At 38.1% G+C, this 19,894-nt stretch overlaps 1 protein-coding gene across 11 annotated transcripts in view; it reads left to right on the top strand.

The window, feature by feature from the left end:
- The window catches only part of ABCB4 (ATP binding cassette subfamily B member 4), a 74,783-nt gene that overhangs the window by 7,258 nt on the left and 47,631 nt on the right, over nucleotides 1–19,894 (top strand). For 7 of the 11 annotated variants that reach the window (XR_007148156.1, XM_047840526.1, XM_047840537.1 and 4 more), the window contains 8 exons: nucleotides 6,621–6,678; nucleotides 8,225–8,416; nucleotides 9,507–9,678; nucleotides 10,936–11,060; nucleotides 13,951–14,122; nucleotides 16,613–16,726; nucleotides 17,831–17,941; nucleotides 18,159–18,284. Coding sequence is in view for 10 of the 11 variants with exons in the window: in XM_047840526.1 (XP_047696482.1) it covers nucleotides 6,621–6,678; nucleotides 8,225–8,416; nucleotides 9,507–9,678; nucleotides 10,936–11,060; nucleotides 13,951–14,122; nucleotides 16,613–16,726; nucleotides 17,831–17,941; nucleotides 18,159–18,284 (1,070 nt within the window). In the remaining variant the exon portion in view is untranslated. Of the gene's footprint in view, nucleotides 1–6,620; nucleotides 6,679–8,224; nucleotides 8,417–9,506; nucleotides 9,679–10,935; nucleotides 11,061–13,950; nucleotides 14,123–16,612; nucleotides 16,727–17,830; nucleotides 17,942–18,158; nucleotides 18,285–19,894 lie in introns of those variants that run through there. The other 4 variants (XM_047840545.1, XM_047840554.1, XM_047840568.1 and 1 more) reach the window with 4 other exon arrangements.

Genomic DNA, 19,894 nt, shown 5'->3' with positions numbered 1-19,894 from the left:
TTTGGTGATTACTGACAGAATTCAAAATACCTCAGTTAGCATGGCATTACTTCTTAGCTATACTTGGCTTGTAGCTCTGTTTCTGGTTTTATTTTTCTTTTTTCTCCCTCCACCCTTTCTGTTAAAATTATACCATTTTATGTCTCTAATTTTTGGATCAACCAGGTTGACTGAACCTTGATATAACACTTCATTAAGAGTGAATGGTTTCAATATGAGAATGATGTGTTTTGAAACTCAGGCAGAGGAGTATTAATTACTGAAGAGCCAAAAGGGTCCCATAAGTTAATGTCATCTGTAAGAGGGACTTGGGCAACAGCTCTGGATTCTGATTCCAATGGACAGAGTTATTTTCATAGTGGCCAAATTCAACACAGAAAGAAAGATTTCTGTCCTTTCTACCAAGCCTGATGACTCAGTTCCGGGATCCCAAGAGACCCTATGGGCGCTAGGCTGGATAACACTGAGTGAAGCTTTATTGGTACACAGATGGTGGAGTATAAGGAAAAAAAATGATAAAGGAAAGGCAGCTTAACATAGCAAAGATACCTGAGAAAAAGTGGACTCTGTCATTTAGATCAGTAAGAGTTTTCAGTGTTTACTGATTCAGGGCTACGTATTTGGTTGGCAGTGTAGAGCTTAAGTGTAATTACCTAAGAGAATATGATTGCTTAATTCATACAATAAGATCTGTTTACGTAAATATTAATATCTTTTAGAAATCTGGTAAAAGTGTCTTTTGAATAATTAAAGTTCCTAAAAAAAAAAGCACACTTTATTTTTGCTCAAATGCTGTCGTCTCTGAGAAGAACCTCTTTATCATAAAATAACAATGATAATGGTAATCTTTTATTGTATTTATTATATGCTAGGTCCTATTTCACTTAACCTTTACAAGAACAATCCTTCACAGTAGGTAATATTATCCTCGTAACATATGAGGAAACTGAGGCTTGGAGAGGATAAATAACTTGTCCAAAATTACATAGCTGGTGGGGGTTAGGACAGATTCAAACCCAGGCCTTTCTGCCATCCAAACAATGCTCAGGACCCAACTATACTCCAATGTAAAAATGTGGGTTTTCTTATAAAAGCAAAAATGGGTTTGGGAAAGTTTTAAATGGATTACTTTGTTTGACCAGTGACCGAAACTTTAACACAAACATTGTAAAGGTAAAATTGGAGGAAGATAGGATAGTTTAAAAAGTCTTTAAGGAAATGAGGAGTAAGAATTTTCTATTTGTTGTCCTTTTACTTCTTAGAAGATCTATAGGTCTATTATGTGTTTACATATATGGCAGGATGATGCCCAGATTTGGACACCTCAATCAAGGCTGGTTTCAACTCAGGGTTAAAAAATTAGATTAATGGATGAATGGATAAACAAAATATTATATATATATATATATATATATATATATCTTATATATATATCTTATATATATATATCATATATATATATCATATATAATGGAATATTATTCAGTCATAAAAAGGAAAGCAATCCTGACATGTGTTACACCATGGATAAACCTTGAGGATATTGTGCTAAATGAAATAAGCCAGTCCCAAAAAAGACAAATACTGAATGACTCCATTTATATGAAGTAGTCAAATTAATATAAAGAGAAAGTAGAATAGTGGCTGCTGGGGGCTGGGGAAAGGGGGAAATAGAGAGTTGCTGTCTGATGAGCATAGAGTTTCAGTTTTGCAAGATGAAACGTTCTGGAGATTGTGCAACAGTGTGAATATACTTAACACTACTGAGTCATGTGAATGTACTTAACGCTACTAAATTGTACACTTAAAAATGGTTAAGGTGGTAAGTTTTGTTATGTATTTTATCTCAATTAAACATTTTTTAAAATGAGCTTAAAATAATGCATCACACTTAGCACAGATGAGTTAGTGTTTGGGCCAATTTTAATAGTCCTGTTTTTGGTTTTACTGACACCAGAATAATTCCACAACTTTCTTATTTGGAACAGTTTGTTTGTTTATTAGTTGTTTCTAATTATGCAACCAAACTGCTTTGAGCTGGGCATGGCAGATAGTGCCATGTGCTGGGCCCAGTGCCAAATTCAAGGTCTCTCTGGGAAATGACACAAGCAAGTTGCTTACAAAGCTGTGATTGTGGGGTTGATAAACTCCCCAGAGTTGCCAACGTAGTTTCTGTAGCCACCAAATGAAATGACCCTTGGTCTTCTATAGCCACATTTGTCATCAGGCCTATAGGCTGTCTTGGACAATTTGCAGTAGGAAGCCCCTCACATGTTATTAATTTCCAATGTTCACTCTTCAGTAGTTTGTAAATATAGTATTCACATACCTCTTTGGAGAAAATGAAATCTGTAAATTTCATACTCAGTCTAAATCCAGAGAGTTCCCTGGTATGTTGGGAGTTGTAGAGTTCAGCAGAAATCATGGAGATTGAGACAAGATCAGGTACTTATCTGTACTTGGCCTTAGCTGAGCTCGCTTGCTCATCTCATAGAGATGATATTTATTTAAAGTCTATTCCTTAGAATTGTTGGATTCTTGGACAGCTGGACTTAATGGGAGCCAATAAGAAGGGAATGTTGGAAGAAAAAAAGGTTTAAATTACAAGGTTTGACAGTGAATAATTGTGAACAGAGTCCATCCTGTGAACAGAGCCCATCCTGTCAACAGAATAAACCTAGTTGGTGACAAGGTTTGTTCCCTCACAATGATTCAGTTGTGCAGAAAGTGTGCACATTCTGTGTCCAAAACTTTAAGGACAGAGTCATAGGAGACATTTTTATGCAGAGTATCAGGAACTTTATCTATGTTATGTCAAGTCTATGTGACTGTAATGAGCTGGAAATTTTTGTAGAGAAATCAATATACCCTGCACACCTTTGCATTGCTGCATGGTTAAGAGGAAAAGGCATTTTGGAGACCCGTTACCTTACCTAACTGCACATACTGCCTAAGTTGTCTGGATAAACATTAGCTCTTTGTTTTGTGCTGAATATTTCCATAAGATGAGAAGTTCTAGGCAGAATGGAGGAAGGCAGACATTGATTTGAGACTTAAACATGACAGTCAGGACTCTGTGTAATATCTCCCCTGTAATCCTTAAGATGTACAGTTATTTAAGCCCTTTACTTACCAGCTGTATGACCTTGTGCAAGTTACTTAACCTCTGTAATTCTTATTGTTCTCATCTTTGAAAGGTAATCATAGATTTACTGATAGAATTAAATGAGACCATTTATATAAAGCATCTGGAACATAGTAAATGATCAATAAATATTGGGGGAAAGTAGCTGTCAAAACTTGGAAATGAAACAACCACTCTAATATTCTGTTTCTTCATCCATAAAATAGATTTTATGGGAGCTCTCTGAAAGGAATAGGCAACTTCAAGAATTCCCCGTTTCCTTGTTCTGGGAGGCATTCAGGCAGACCGGAGTGGGAGTTATCCATCTTCGTGCTGTAGAATCAAGTGGGGAGGGGCTCTTGGGTGGCTTAATTGGTTAAGTGTCCCACTTTGGCTCTGGTCATGATCTCGTGGATGGTGAGTTCAAGCCCTACATTGGTCTGTCTGCTGTCAGCACAGAGCCTGCTTCATATCCTCAGTCCCCCTCTGTCTCTGCACTCCCCTCTCAAAAATAAACATTTTGTTTTAAAAAGAATTAAGTGGGGCGGGGGGCACCTGAATGGATCAGTCGGTTAAGGGTCTGACTTCAGCTTAGGTCATTATCCTCACGGTTTGTGAGTTCAAGCCCTGTGTCGGGCTCTGTGCTGACAGCTCAGAGCCTGGAGCCTGCTTCAGATTCTGTCTCTCCCTCTCTCTCTGTCCTTCTCCTGCTTGTGCTTTCTCTCTCTCTCTCTCTCTCTCTCTCTCTCTCTCTCTCTCTCTCTCTCTCAAAAATAAACATTTAAAAAAATATATCTTGAAAAGAATCAAGTGGGGGTACTTCTTAGAAATGTGATGCTCTAGACTCAGCCAGAGGTTCTGATTTAACTATTCTTGCATGGAGCCTGGTCAACTCTATTTTTTTTAAGCTCCACATGTGAGTCTAACAGGCAGATGGCATTGAGAACCCCCAACAACAACTTGGAGATTATTTATGAGACTGGGGTAGAGTAGGTAACATCTGAGAAGACCAGGCCTAAGCCCTTTCAGATCTAGAATCCCATGAGATTTCCAGATCTAGAGTCCTATGACTTTTCGGGGAACACATCAGCACACATCTGCCTTACCTTAGTCCTTAGGCAGCGGAAACTCTCCTAGGAGCTCCTCGGGTTACTAACCCAGACCTAGGTTGCCATTCTCAGCTTCGACTCTGAGAACAGAGCATTTGAATGCCCATAGATTCTTATTTCCTAAGAGGGAGGATCAGTCTGAGTTATAATATCTTCACTGGGAGAATTTTTTTTTAATTTTTTTTAACATTTATTTTTTATTTTTGAGACAGAGAGAGACAGAGCATGAACGGGGGAGGGTCAGAGAGAGGGAGACACAGAATCTGAAACAGGCTCCAGGCTCTGAGCTGTCAGCACAGAGCCCGACACGGGGCTCGAACTCATGGACCACAAGCGAGATCATGACCTGAGCCGAAGTCGGCCGCTCAACCGACTGAGCCACCCAGGCGCCCCCTCACTGGGAGAATTTAAACATTTGAAGTAAACACTGAAGAAGAGTAAAATTCATTTAAATTTTACCTTATATCTTAAGTTCTGGGGGGGAAACTAGCCCTATACACATATATGTGGTATTTTCCCAAGGTTTGAATAATGATTTCCACCAATACCCAGCTTTAGGTAGCTTGTCTGCCTCTAATTCCAAATACAGTTCCAATTTGGCGTCCCAAAGCTGCCGTATTTAAGAACCCAGGGAGGAGGCGCCTGGGTGACTCAGTTGGTTAAGCGTCTGACTTTGGCTCAGGTCATGATGTCATGGTTTGTGGGTTTAAGCTCCATGTTGGACTGTCTGCTGACAGCTCGGAGCTTAGAACCTGCAATGGGCTCTGTGTCTCCCTCTCTCTGCCCCTCTCCAGCTCTTGCTCTGTGTGTGTGTCTCTCTCTGTCTCAAAAATAAACATTTTAAAAATTTAAAAAAAAAAAAAAAAAAAGAAGAAGAACCCAGGGAGGAAATGAGCACACACAACTGAACTGATTAGAACAGAAGTATAATAGGGTATGATTCCTTAAGGATCTGATAGCTTTAAAAAAGCAGATTAATAAGCAGAAACACTTCCCTGTGAACATCAGTAGAAGTTGCAATATTGAGGGAGAAATTATGCCACAGTCAGGCCCACGTGTCTGGTTATTGATCCTGACTGGTAATTGATTCTGACAGTAGTTTAAGTTTTAAATACATTTCAATCTTAGCCCTCTTTGGAAGAAGCTAAGGAAGATACACTACATGCAGAAAACATGAATATTGGATTATTTCCATGTGTTAAAGGAACAAAGACTAGTTTCTCTCCTAGAGTCCTGGTAAATGGGAAATACCCTGGTATATTTTGTCCACAACACTGTGGTGACATTTTGTCCTATTATTTTGTGAGTGCAGTGGACATGGGCTGTTTCCTTTTTATTTTTTCACTTAGTGTTTTTTTTTTTTTAATGTTTATTTGTTTTTGAGAAAGAGAGAGAGAGAGAGAGAGCAGGTGAGGGGCAGAGGAAGAAGGAGAGAGAGAAAATCCCAAGAAGGCTCTGCTTTGTCAGCACAGAGCCTGATGTGGGACTTGATCCCATGAACTGTGAGATCATGACCTGAGCCACAACCAAGAGTCAGGTGCTTAACCAGCTGAGCCACCCAGATGCCCCTTCCACTTTGTGTTTTTTGAAAAGTGAAAATAAGTCCTTACCACATGAAACAATCAGTGTAGTATAAACTTAGGAACTATATGTATAGCGCTAGGACTCTCAGCCTCCTTAGTGGCTGTGTGACTTTGGATAAGTGACTTTGTCTGTGTCTCAATTTCCTCATCTGTGAAAGGGGGATTCATAAAGTTGTCGTACCTCATTGGATTGTGGTGAAAATTAAATGAATTAGTACATGTAAAGTGTTCAGAACAAAGCCTGGTATATAATAAATGTTCAGTAAGTGCTTGTTATTATTAAAACAGAAATGGCACATTGATAGTTTTATCAGATTAGTTCAAATTAATAGACAATATAATTTTCCCTCCTTTACAATGAATGTAACTCAGCCTTTCTGTTACTTACCACAAAAGGAAACATGTAAGGGAAAACACGCATATATTGAAATAAAATCAACAAAAACAATTATCTATAAAGTGCTTTTAGCCACTAAGAAAAAATGCCCCTTAAATCCTGTGTTTTCTATTGAGACCATTTATTTTTTCCTCCTCTGTCTTCTGTATCCGCTCCTCTCTGCTGCCTCAGAAAGCTGCTTTGCTAAAGGCCTGAGCTCTCCAGGACCGCGGCGAACCTGGAAGGGCCACCTTTCCCCATCTGGACCCTAGAGATGTCCTTGGATTTTTTATTTGAGTAAAGTGAAAAGAATTCATCGAGGGTGAAAGGAAAAAAGATTTTTAAAACCTAGTAATGCCTGTTAGTAGTTCAGCCTTTCAAAAATGTCTTATTGTGTTTTGCTTTTTTTTTGTTTTGTTTTTATTTAGTGAATTTTTCATTGTCAACGCTAAATCCAGGCAGAATTCTGGAAGAAGAAATGACTAGGTAATTGGCTGATATATATGTAGTTATGATATATAAATGTAGGTACATATATATATATATATATATATGATGTACTTTTTAAAAACATTTATTTAACTATTTTAAGAGAGAGAGAGTGGGAGTGGGGCAGAGAGAGGGGGAGAATGAGAATCCCAAGCAGGCTTCGTGCTGTCAGTGCAGAGCCCAATTCAGGGCTCGAAATCACAAACTGAGATCATGACCTGAGTGGAAATTAAGATTCGGATATTTAACTGACTAAGCCACCCAGGTGCCCCTATGATGTACTTTTAAAAATGTATTATTTGAGAATAATGGCAAACTTACAGAGAATTTTAAGAATATAAAAAAGTGTCTGTATGCTCTTTACCTTTTGTTATATTCTTTGACCTGTTGTTATCATTTATACCCACCCCCATCACATCCACTATTTGAAGTAACTTGCATACATCGTCATGGCCCTTTATTCATAAAAACTTCAGTGTGGTTCCTAAGCACAGGATATTCTTTTCATAACCACAGCACAGTTATCAATGTCAGTAAATTTAATATCAATACAGTAGTTTGATCTAATAGAAATCTCAAGAGCCTGTAACATAATGTTTGTATGTTTACTTATCCATCAATGTTGCTGATTTAAATGAGCACATCTGTATACTATTATAGACCCAAAAGGCTTTTATCTGGAAATAGTTTGTAAAATTATATCAAAAATGTATTTGAAAATGTCAAAACTGAATTTGTTCTTTTAAAGATACTAACTTTCCTGTAATTTAGTTAAGACTTTACTCAAAATTAGTATGAATTTATGACATATTTAGCATACTATTAAAAAAATATTTTCAAATTCTGCCAAATAGGAAGAGGTTATGGGGGGGAGTTCTTTCTGTAAACAATATGAGAAAACTTACACTAAGACCCACTTCACATGTTTGGTCTCTTTATTCCTGTAACTTGTAATCTGTGAATAGTAGTGAAGTTTTTCAATAGGATCAGATATACAAGTCTAAAATCTAAATAATTAAAGAAAAAACATACCATGTTTATAAATTGTCAGTATCAGTTTTAAAATCATTAATGTCATGATTTTTGTAGTTAAGCACAAAAAATTATGTTTTCTTTGATAGTTCAAGTGGATAGATTTGCCATCATCCTCTTAAAATTTAGGAAAAGAGGAAAGGTTAAAAAAAATTTTTTTAATGCTTGTTTATTTTTGAGAGAGAGAGAAAAGAGTGCAAGCTGGGGAGGGGCAGAGAGAGGGGGAGACACAGAATCCAAAGCAGGCTCCAGGCTCTGAGCTGCAGCATAGAGCCCGACACGGGGCTCGAACTCATGCCATGAGATCATGACCTGAGCTGAAGTTGGACACTTAACTGACTTAGCCACCCAGGTGCCTCTGGAAAAGAGAAAAGATTTTAATGTGTATTTGTTATGATGTCCTACACAATCTTTGTGATTTCAGTAAACTTAATTGCCAATTCTGAAGATTTTTCCTGAAAGAGATGAAAAAAGGACAGTATTTAAAAGAAACTTTCTAATTATTTTCCAGATATGCATATTATTACTCAGGATTAGGTGCTGGAGTTCTTGTTGCTGCTTATATACAGGTTTCATTTTGGACTCTGGCAGCCGGCCGGCAAGTCAGGAAAATTAGGCAAGAGTTTTTTCATGCTGTTCTACGACAAGAAATAAGCTGGTTTGATGTCAGCGACACTAGTGAACTGAATACAAGGTTAACAGAGTAAGTGCATTGTTAATGTCAGACTTTCATAACGAAATTAACCACTAACTATGCGAACATTTGTCATGGTTAGGTTTTAAATTTAAAACAATTACTAGATGAAGCATTTAATACGTACTGTGACTAGATCATCTGATAGCCCTTTCTAGCATTTACAGCCTGTGCCACAATGCATTTTCCTTATGTTAATTTGTTCTCCTCAGTGGTAGGGTAGGCTAATGTGAAGATGTGCTCACATCTTATATTATCTCTCAGTGGAGCTTACCACAGGGCCTGACAGATGTTAAACATTCAATTTAGATGACTGAATGAAAAAGTAAATGTGTGAATGAAGTCACAGAGAGACTTTTCTTAGTTAATTGTTGGCTCTTCACTTATTCAACGAGTATTTGAGGGGCTACTTGTGCCAAGGACTATTCTAGATGTTCGTGATTATACCAGCGAACAAGACTAAGCTCACTGTCATCGTTGCTTACCTTCCCGCAGAGGGAGATATGGTAAACTTTTTCTTACTGGAGGCCCTGGCACAAGTGTAGTGAGCAAATGAAGTAAAAAAGGAGGGTAGGTCAAGACATTTAGGACCTGGTTCGACCTCACTAAGGCCTTGTGCTTTGACTCAGAGTGAAATGGGCAGCCAATGGGAGCTTTTGGTCTGAGGAGTAACACGTTCAGACTTCCGTTTTCAAAGGATCACACTGGCTGCTGTATGGAGAATAGAGTGGGTTCAGAAGCGGGCCCGGGGTAGAAGCAAGTGGCACTTTCCAATTACCATTGAGATGCCCTTCCTAACTCCCGCTTTTAAACAGATTGACTCATATGTTCAAAATGCTAATCCTTCTCAGACAGGATTAACTCGTTCCGTAGTATCAACTTTAATGATACTAACTTCTTAGAGGCATGAACTGATCCTGAAACTCTTCCTTTGTGCAGTAGTTAGGTAAGGAAAAATATCGTTCAAGAGGCTAAGACTGTGAAAGCGGCTTGCTGTAGCATGAACAAGTTTTACCTGTCTGTGTGTTTGTTAGATGTCTACTTCAGCTTTCCAGCCGAAGATCTCCTGCCTGTAACCACGTAGTGTGATCTTTTTTAGTGACATCTCCAAAATCAGTGAAGGAATTGGTGACAAGGTTGGAATGTTCTTTCAAGCAGTAGCCACGTTTTTTGCAGGATTCATAGTAGGGTTCATTAGAGGATGGAAGCTCACCCTCGTGATAATGGCCATCAGCCCTATCCTGGGACTCTCTGCAGCTGTCTGGGCAAAGGTGTGTGAAACCGGGGCGTTTTCACGTGTGTCAGGCCACACATACAAGAGCTATTTTTAATATGCAGGACTCTGGTTCTTGCAGTTGTGCAGATCTGTGTTCCATGTCGATTGAAACCACAATAAGAAGCATGTTGTTAATGCTGTAATGAAGAAACTTATTTCTGATGTGATTTAAAATGTCAGTTATTACCTCACAGATTTTTCTCACTGCTCTTATTGCTTTGGGTAAATCGTCAGGCATAGCAGTTTAAACTACTTACACGGTATGTCCTTATAAAGGAAACACAACTTTAAACCATAACATTCTTCCAAACCATTGCATGAATATAAGAAAATTAAAGTTCGGGTTTATTTACTTTTAAGTGTTACCTGTGATGGTTAAGTGGCACCCTGCCAGTCTTGCCTTGCTATAAAATGTGTATAACCTGTTCTACTTCAGACAATACTGTAGAGTTGAGAAAATTTTCTGACAACTTTCTCTCTTTTGGAGGTTGATGATTTATCTAGTAACTTACTTGTATCCCTTTTATTTGGATTATTCCTTTACCTTTCTCCTGCAGCGTCTTGTTTAGCCATCTTAGAATGCCCATGAGTAGATCTGGAAGTATTGTGTTCATAGTACGGTAAAACCTTGGATTGTGAGTAACTTGTTCTGCGAGTGTTCCACAAGATGAGCAAACATTTCTAACAAATTTTAACTTGATAAATGAGTCATGTCTTGCACGGTTAGTAGTCTGTGATGCCGAATGTCACAGGGTCACAATTGAGCCAATGGTTCTTGAAATTCTTTGATATACGAGTGCTTTGGATTATAAGCATGCTTCCAGAACAAATTATGCTCACACATCAAGGTTTTACTGTAATTAGAAATCATGGCACAATAAAGGAAAGAATAGTGATTTTCCAAAGCATTAAGATTTTAGTTTAGTTTATTTTGCAATTAGAAGAGAAAAAAAAAAAACATAGTAGATATGGGACGTGACATTATTCCTCAAAATGTATTAGAGAATTATATGTGGATTTTCTGTTCCTGACTACTCTTGGGGAGCAGATCACCAGGGTGGGTCAGATCTAGCTTTTGTAGGGGGTGGAGAAGCCATTGGATCTGGTACACTGAGTGTCGTTCACTTAGTGACTTCAGTTTTCGGGAAGGGATAGATAGACTTTGGAAAGAAAAAGTAAAATGAAGAGTTGACAGTCTGCCTTTTAACTTTTCTCCCCATACAAAAGTCATGAATGTTTCTCTTCTGTCCAGATACTCTCGGCATTTAGTGACAAAGAACTGGCTGCATATGCGAAAGCAGGAGCTGTGGCAGAGGAGGCTCTGGGGGCCATCAGGACTGTGATAGCGTTTGGGGGCCAGAACAAAGAGCTGGACAGGTCAGGAAGGTTCTCTGTCTGCTTTTATATTTTTTGTTGCTCATTCTTCTGTGGTATGTGTTTGCTGCTTTCCTTTTCTTAGTATTAATCCCTCCCCCACAAAATATACACTTTAACGTCAGCCCCTAAAGCAGAGTTTTTACCCGTTTTATGTTCCGTGGACCCCTTTGGCAGTCTGATCAAGCCTATGGACTCCCTTCTTAGAGTAATGATTTTAAACTCCTAAGACAGAAATAGATAGGATTACCAAGGAAACCAATTATAATGAAGTACAGTTTTCAAAATATTTTTAAATTATGATATAGTAAATATGTGCTTTCATTGGTAACATATTAATAAGAGCGAACTATGGGTTCAATAACTACTGTAACTCTGAAGGAGAAATACAGGTAAAAGTTATTTCAAGATATTTGTATCACTTGTAGCATGATATAAAACTGATCCGGGATTTCTACTGGCAACAAAGTCATAGTTACTGCTAATTCTACCAGGGTTTGTTGCCTGCAATGATAATCCAAGGAAATACTTAAATTTCAGGTATAGGTCAGTGAAAATAATTATATGATTTTTTTCCACATTCAAATTCCTTGACCATGGATCCCAGGCCAGAACCCTGCTCTAAAGGAACCTGACATACAAAAACCAAAATGCCAGATCAAGGCCCTCTGATAAAGGCTAGGCTGCCTTACTTTATAAATTTTTTTTTTCAACGTTTATTTATTTTTTGGGACAGAGAGAGACAGAGCATGAACGGGGGAGGGGCAGAGAGAGGGAGACACAGAATGGGAAACAGGCTCCAGGCTCCGAGCCATCAACCCAGAGCCTGACGCGGGGCTCGAACTCACGGGCCGCGAGATCGTGACCTGGCTGAAGTCGGGCACTTAACCGACTGCGCCACCCAGGTGCCCCGAGGCTGCCTTACTTTAATGTCCCCAACCAGTTTTCTTTAAATAACATTCCCTAATACAGTGAAAGTATGATTCTGTGGTTTTTGTTTGTTTGTTTTGTTTGTTTGTTTTTGCCATTCTGTGGGACTCCTGATACCTACAGCTTTTTGTAAGAGAAATTCTCTGGAAATACTCCAGCATTGAAAGCAACAGTTCCCCTAATCCCCTCCATTTTCGTTTTCTGTTTTTCTGTTCCTTAAGCCCTCTTCAAAACCGAGATGCTCCTTTCTCTAATCTCTTCCTTTTTCTCTCTTGCTGCTGCTTCCTGCACACAATAGCCCACACAGAGCACACTAACCCTCCCTCGGACCTCAGGATGTGAGTGTAATCAGTACCGCTCCATTAGCCGCAGTAAGCAAGCCACCTAAGCGAAGGTAATTACAGCACATCCACCACTGTCACCGGAGCCTGGGGGTCACACGGGGCTGGCCTGAATCTCCCTGGGCCCTGGGGCCCAGCCACACGAGACTCATCACAGTGCTGGACGCGGCATGCTGGCTGTCTCCCCAGGGACGCTCCTCTGCTAAATGAATGCAGTGCCCGGGACTGAGGAAAGCATGCTGGAAAGCTGGCTGCTTTAAGTAATTAAACAAAGAAACTTTTTGGTGACAACTACATTTTTTAAAAAACTAATACATGCTCAATATCTCATTTGGCTAAACTAAAAAGAATGGTATTTGTTTTTTTGTTGGCAACACACTATTTTTATATATTTTCCCTACAGTATCATTTTATATACCTTGTGTTTTTTCCCCTAATTTTAGGAATCCCAAATTAGATTTTACACACTTGCTGTTTCTAGCATGGAAAGGTAGATTTAATATAAATTGATGTAAAAAAAATTATAATTTAACAGACCCATTGTAGACATTTGTACCTTTGTATGACATCCTAGAAGCCACTAATATGAATTTTACTTATTTATTGATGTTTATTTTTGAGGGGGAGGAGGGGCAGAGAGAGAGGGAGACACAGAATCTAAATCAGGCTCCAGGCTCGGAGCTGTCAGCACAGAACCGACGCAGGGCTTGAACTCATGAACCGTGAGATCGTGACCTGAGTGGAAGTCAGACGCTTAACTGACGGAGCCACCCAGGTACCCCAGTAATATGAATTTTAATTGCTACTCAAAAGTGTAATAGAATGAGCAATATTGAGGAGATTAAATTCTAAACAACAATAGTAATAATAACAGGAATAGGAATTACTAGGTTGTGCCAACTGTGTACCAGCACTGTGGTAACTACTTTCTAATGTTGTTCTTCAGTATCATAATTATCTTACAAGGTAGGCATTATTTACTCCATTTTACAGAAAGCTAATGAAAATCTAAAAAAATTCAGTAAGAACCCATATCCTATGAGTAGTGATTACTTCATAACCTTGTTCCCTGGCTTGACAGTTGAAGATCACATGACCAGAAAACAAACAAAACAAAACAGCAAAGGCCCAAGTTTAAGTACTTGTAGAGTGTAAAATTCCTGTCCCTCATGCAATGGAACAGTAGAGGGAGGTTTTTCTCTTGCCTAGAGAAGAGAAATTGAGTTGTGTAGAGTCTAACTATTTTTGGCATCCTGAAAAGTATTTACATTTTGATGCCATTCCTGTTTGGCTTGGTTTCTCTTCTTCTACCTTAACGTTGGCTTGTGATACTGGCCATGAAGGTGAAGCTCTACCATATCCCGGAGTGACGTTCAATACTGGAACAGCTACAGGAGACTGTAGGGACCAAGGGAGGTGAGTTACCACCAGTAAAGAGAAGGTTCAGATGGGTTCTAGTCCTGGCTGATACTGAATTGGTTCACTTCCCAGGAAGCTGGGTCCCAGCAAGTTTCTTACTTTGATGGCTTTCTTCCTTAAACCTCCAACTGTATAGGAGGTGAATATGGCTCTGATTGTGGATTGTTTTCTTGTTACAACATTTGCCTCTCATTTTCTGGTAGGTATGAGAAACATCTACAAAATGCCAAAAAGATTGGAATTAAAAAGGCGATTTCAGCAAGCATTTCAATGGGCATTGCCTTCCTATTAATATATGCATCATATGCACTGGCCTTCTGGTATGGATCCACTCTAGTTATAGCAAAAGAATATACTATTGGAAATGCAATGACAGTAAGTAGTTTTCCTAATATTGATGAAGAAACCAAAAATATTGTTTATCCACCTACCTTTTGTTTCCTTTAATACTCCTCCTTTTCAAGTATGAGCCATGATTACAGGCTTTTTTCTTTTGGTGAATCTTTGCTCTGTCCTTTGGGCAGAGCTGGCCTTCTAGGATACACAAGGCACAATTATGAGTTGGGGCCAAAAAAGTGGCATGTATTTAGACCAATTGAAAAGCTATATAACATATAAAAGGAAATAAAAATTGGATACATTTATGAATGAACAAATATGGATTGGAGGCATCCTCTTTGTGCCATTGAGTTTCATCATGTAAGAAAGTAAACAGGGGCTCCTGGGTGGCTCAGTCTGTTGAGCATCTGAGTCTTGATTTTGGCTCAGGTCATGATCCTAGGATCGTGGGATTGAGCTTGGTGTCGGGCTCTGGGCTGGCAGTGTGGGGCCTGCTTGGGATTCTCTCTTGCCCTCTCTCTCTGTCCCTCATGTTCTCTCTCTCCCTGTCTCTCAAAATAAATAAAAATAAACATTTTTTTAAAAAAGAAAGTAAATATTATTATAGATAGGTCATAGTATGAGATAATGCTAAATTTATAGAATATAAAACATCAGCTATACAAAATATAAGGTGGAAAGTCATTTTGTTTCTCAGAATGAACATAGCTTTCTTTTATGATTCTAAAAATAACATACATTAGTTATACAAAGGATTAGAAAACAGAGTTTTCAAAATTATGAACTACTTACATTTGCTTATAATCTATTAATCCATATATACTTAATGATAACTTTTGGGGGGCACCTGGGTGGCTCATCAGTTAAGCCTCCAACTTTGGCTCAAGTCATAATCTCACAGTTTGTGAGTTTGAGCCCTGCGTCGGGGTCTGTGCTGACAGCTCAGAGCCTGGAGCCTGCTTCAGATTCTGTCTCCCTCTCTCTGCCCCTCCCCTGCTCATGCTCTGTCTCTCTCTTTCAAAAATAAATAAGCATTAAAAAATTTTTTTTAAATGATAACTTTTGGTATAGATTCTCCAGATCATTCTGTATGTATGTATTTTTCTTTCAAAACTGGGATTATGATGCATATCTTTCCATAACCTTTTTTATAACCAGCAGTATTTTTTATAAACCAACAATATTTTGTGACCATCTTTACATGTCATTGATGATCAAAACAACATGTTACCATTCAAATAGCAACCTTTTAAAACCTACTCCCTGTGTTTCTAAACAGAGGATTCTGAACACAGTTTGGCTCTTTGGTGAAAAATGAGGGCCATTGTAAAAATCAATCATCTGAAAATGTTTTCTGGGGTGATATCTTCAGTTTCCAATGATATTGAGGGCTGTTTGCTCGATGAGCTTTCATAATTGAGGAGTCTATTCTTTCTCATTTTGGTCTCCTTTCTGGTGGTCAGCTCATAAGCTCTCCACCTTCTTCACTTCCTCATTTGCTAAATTTTGTGAAGGAGACAGAATCCTGACTCCTCTGTGACCTGGTTTCCTCATTTGTACTATGTGGATGGTGATGTCTTCCCAGCAGGGCTGGAGAATGATAGTCATGATGTAGAGAACCCAGCAATACCCTCTTCGTAAAAGGCAGGAGCTCTGGTGCATGAGCTTTATAGCATCTATTTTGGTAGAGACTTCTTTGCTTCCTTACTGGTCCTTACCGGTACTGCAGATAGTGGATAGATATTTGAGGGATATTTGAATTCTGGGTATGTGAAGTGTTACTGTTACTGTCTTCAGAGAACAGTCAAGCTACGTGTAGATGTTTCATCATGACCAGAGAGAAAGGAGTAATTTCTCTACATTTATGTTTTCCTAGTTATGTTAATTATATGGATTCCTGAAGCTATATTCCTGGTGCTTTTATATTAATTTAAAGGGAAATGTGTTAGATTTTGTTTGCTATAGTATAGAATGATTGTGTAAAGGAATTAGTGCACACAGATGTGATTTAGTGGCTTATAATATGTGAACTGTTACTCTTTCATTAAAAATCTTATCAAAATACATATGGAAAATGCTATTTAAAAAATAGGAAATTCCATGGGACCAAAATCCTTCATGTTTCATTTTGAACATTCTGTGTAATTTCATGTATAGGTGTAGAAAGTCACAAAGAACTGAATAACAATACTGATGGGAAATGTTTCCCTCTAGTGGCATTAGCTTCAGAGTCAAAGAAGTAGGTTTGAGAAATCTTTTTGACTCTGTGTAACTTCAGGAGAACAACAGATAGTTCAGCAAGCTAGACAAAAAAAAAATATTTTTGATGTTGAAGAAGCCCATTGAGTGACGGAATACTATATTAACCTTATAAATTTTGCCCTTTTGCTAAATTAGAAAACAAAATGTTAAAAGGATAAACTAAACTCAATCCTTAGTGTAATATGTGTTTCAGTCATATCTGAGGTAACAATGGGCACCAGAATGGGGCTTGCTTCTAACTTTTCCTCATATTCTCCTGTTCAGGTCTTCTTTTCAATTCTGGTCGGAGCTTTCAGTGTTGGACAGGCCGCTCCGTGTATTGATGCTTTTGCCAATGCAAGAGGGGCAGCCTATGCTATCTTCAATATTATAGATAATGTGAGTCACTTATTCATTCCATGTCAAAACGTACTTTGAGGCTTGCATACTTAAATTTGGCTTTGGGTTATAAATCCTGTGAAAATTAATTATGTGAAAATAAGGAACCTTTTCTTCGTGAGAGAACAAAAGTACCTCTTATTAATAATATTTCTAAAAGTTCGTCTTAAAATAATAGAATAACACTGACCTCATTTGGGAAAAGTACATCTGCACTAATGTTTATTATTAGAGTTCAGAGTAAAGACGTTTGCTCTTCCAAGGTTTTCTCTTTTTCTCTTCCAAGGTGTAGCTAGACCAAGAATACTATGACTTTCATATGCAGGAAATACTATGACTTCCATATGGGTGGAAAAATTAGCCGTGTATTTTGCTGTGGGTTGCCCCCTTCAAAGAAAAAAATCACTGCATGATTCATATGATTTTTAACCCACTATATCGAATGAGTTTTACCAGCTGCAGTGAAATAAAGAATACAATTTTCACATATTAAAACATGTTGCTGCATTTCTGCGGATAAAATGCAAAGTCGCTAATGAAATTTGGCCCTTTAATTCAGGCAGTTCCTTCTGTGTCATTGTCCTAAGTCATGAGAAAACTGCGTGGCTTCTGAATATACTTGCAGTTTACACTGCTCCTAAATAACTTGGCCCCAACCAACTTTTCAGTCTTCACAACCCAAATCCATGGCATGTGTTGTTTAGGAATAAGCTCATTTTCAGAACAAGCTAAAATACCTGGCTCTATCAATTATAATATGTCTTGTTATCACAGGTGTATAAGCATGCATCTCTGACCATTTCAAAAATTTATGAATATATGCCAAAAGCTTAAAGCAAGATATTATAAGAAATCGAATTAATATGTCCCTCTGTACTTTTCAGAAAATGTCTATTTTCTGAGAAGGAATATTTCCTTCCACACACACACAACACACACACACATGCACACATGCACACACAAAATCTACAACTAGGGTTCTGTCTCATGTGAAGGAAACTGAGCCATTCCAGGTCCTGTTTTTGGAATTTGCTAAGCCATATTCCTTAAAAGTGCAATTGTTTGTCCTATGATGGAATAGTCATTGAATTTTGTTTTATTTAGAGTCCTAAAATTGACAGTTTTTCAGAGAGAGGACACAAACCAGACAGCATCAAAGGGAATTTGGAGTTCAATGATGTTCATTTTTCTTATCCAGCTCGACCTAATGTCAAGGTACTGTAAGCAATATTTACAAGAATTCCTAACTCAGATGGATTGTTTCATCATTATAAAGGACCTAAACTCCCTATTATTTTGATATTTATATCCTTTTTCCTTTGGGGTTTTATTCCCTTAGTTGATACTTTTTTTCAAATTTAAAACTGAATCAAATTAGTCCCCTTTCAGGATTTTGTTGTAAATGATTCTTCTTCTCTCTTTTCCCTCACAGATCTTGAAGGGCCTCAACCTGAAGGTTCAGAGTGGGCAGACGGTGGCCCTGGTTGGGAACAGCGGCTGTGGGAAGAGCACAACAGTGCAGCTGATACAGAGGCTCTATGACCCTGATGAGGGTACGGTAAGTGGGAAGAACCAAGTTCTCCAAAGTGAAAGCTGGGTACCAATTAGCCCTTCAAAAGTGTTTTGTTTTGTTTTGTTTTTAGCAACAGTTGACATGTGAATCAATTTTAGTAAAAAAGCTATAGACTTGCAATGCATCTAGACAATGCATTCAAACATTTGGACTGGAGGCTACTGAGACTGTTGTTTTCAAAGAATTTTGGGGTTTGGTCAAAAATATTTCATCCAGCATTTTTTGACAAGCTGATATCAATGTCACAAGAAGTAATTAAATTAGGACAGTAATTAAATTCATCAAAGATAGTTGAGTTTTCTTAAATGTTGGAATATCTCCAGGGGAAAGTGGGATTGTCTCTTAAAAAATGTCTTCTGGGACATGGGGGACATTAATAACCTAGGGTACCTTTTTTATCTGTTAAAAACTTTCTTATAATTGAAACTTCAGGGGCACCTGGGTGGCTCAGGCAGTTAAGCGTCCGACTCTTGATTTTGGCTCGGGTCATGATCTCGCGGTTTGTGAGTTCAGTCCCCACATTGGGCTCCCTGCTGACAGTGTGGAGCCTGCTTGGAATTCTCCCTCCCTCTCTCTCTGCCCCTACCCCACTCATGCTCTTTCATTCTTTCTCTCTATCTCTCTTTCAAAATAAATAAATAAACTTAATAAATAAATAAATAAAATTGAAACTTCAACAAAAGGTGCAAGACATAGTCTTCACCCACATTTACTAATGATATTTTGACCCATTTACTTTATTGTCTTCTCTCTCTGTCCACATGTGCCTATGTATATATAACAAACATACATGCACATGCATGCCTGCACACACACATACACACACACACACACACACATACCACAGGCATATTTTTTTCTGAACTTTTGAGACTAAGTTAAGGACATCATGTCCCTTGCCCCTTAAATACTTCAGAACATATTTTCTAAGAAGAAGGACATTCTCTTACATAACCACAAAACAATTATCAAAATCAATAGATTTAATTTTAGTACAGCACTAGCCCACAGTACATATTCAAATTTCCTCAGTTGTACCATCCTGAGGACATTGAGTTTACCTGACACTGAAATATAATTCAACAATTGCGAAAACAGAAGGTTACAAGTTACAAAGAAAAACAAAAAACATTAAAAGGCGCTGAGATAGAATAGAGATGGCAGAAATGAGTACGGAGTTTTAGGGTTCATGAATTATTTATTTAATTAATTTAATAAAATACACATTTTGGAAAAATCTGATATTACTAAGGAGGAACATAATCCTTTCCTCATTTACTAAAGCTAACTCTGAATTGGCTCAAGTGTAAATATTTTTCTTTATTTTTTAAAAACAACGTAGTAAATCATGATCTCGTGGTCTGTGAATTCGAGCCATGTGTCGGGCTCTGTGCTGACAGCTCAGAGCCTGGAGCCTGCTTTGGAATTTGTGTCTCCCTCTCTCTCTGCCCCTCCCCGGCTCATGCTCTGTCTTTCTCTCTCTCTCTGTCAAAAATAAAAACATTTAAAAAAAATTTTTAAAACAACCTAGTAAAATACTAACCATTAAAAATACACATTTGAAAATATCTTATCTTTGAAATTATTATTGGAAT

This window comes from Prionailurus viverrinus, chromosome A2, assembly GCF_022837055.1.
Source record: "Prionailurus viverrinus isolate Anna chromosome A2, UM_Priviv_1.0, whole genome shotgun sequence".
In the NCBI taxonomy this organism is placed as follows: domain Eukaryota; kingdom Metazoa; phylum Chordata; class Mammalia; order Carnivora; family Felidae; genus Prionailurus; species Prionailurus viverrinus.
Note: the sequence above shows the minus strand (reverse complement) of the source record. Positions and strands in the feature narration are given on the sequence as shown.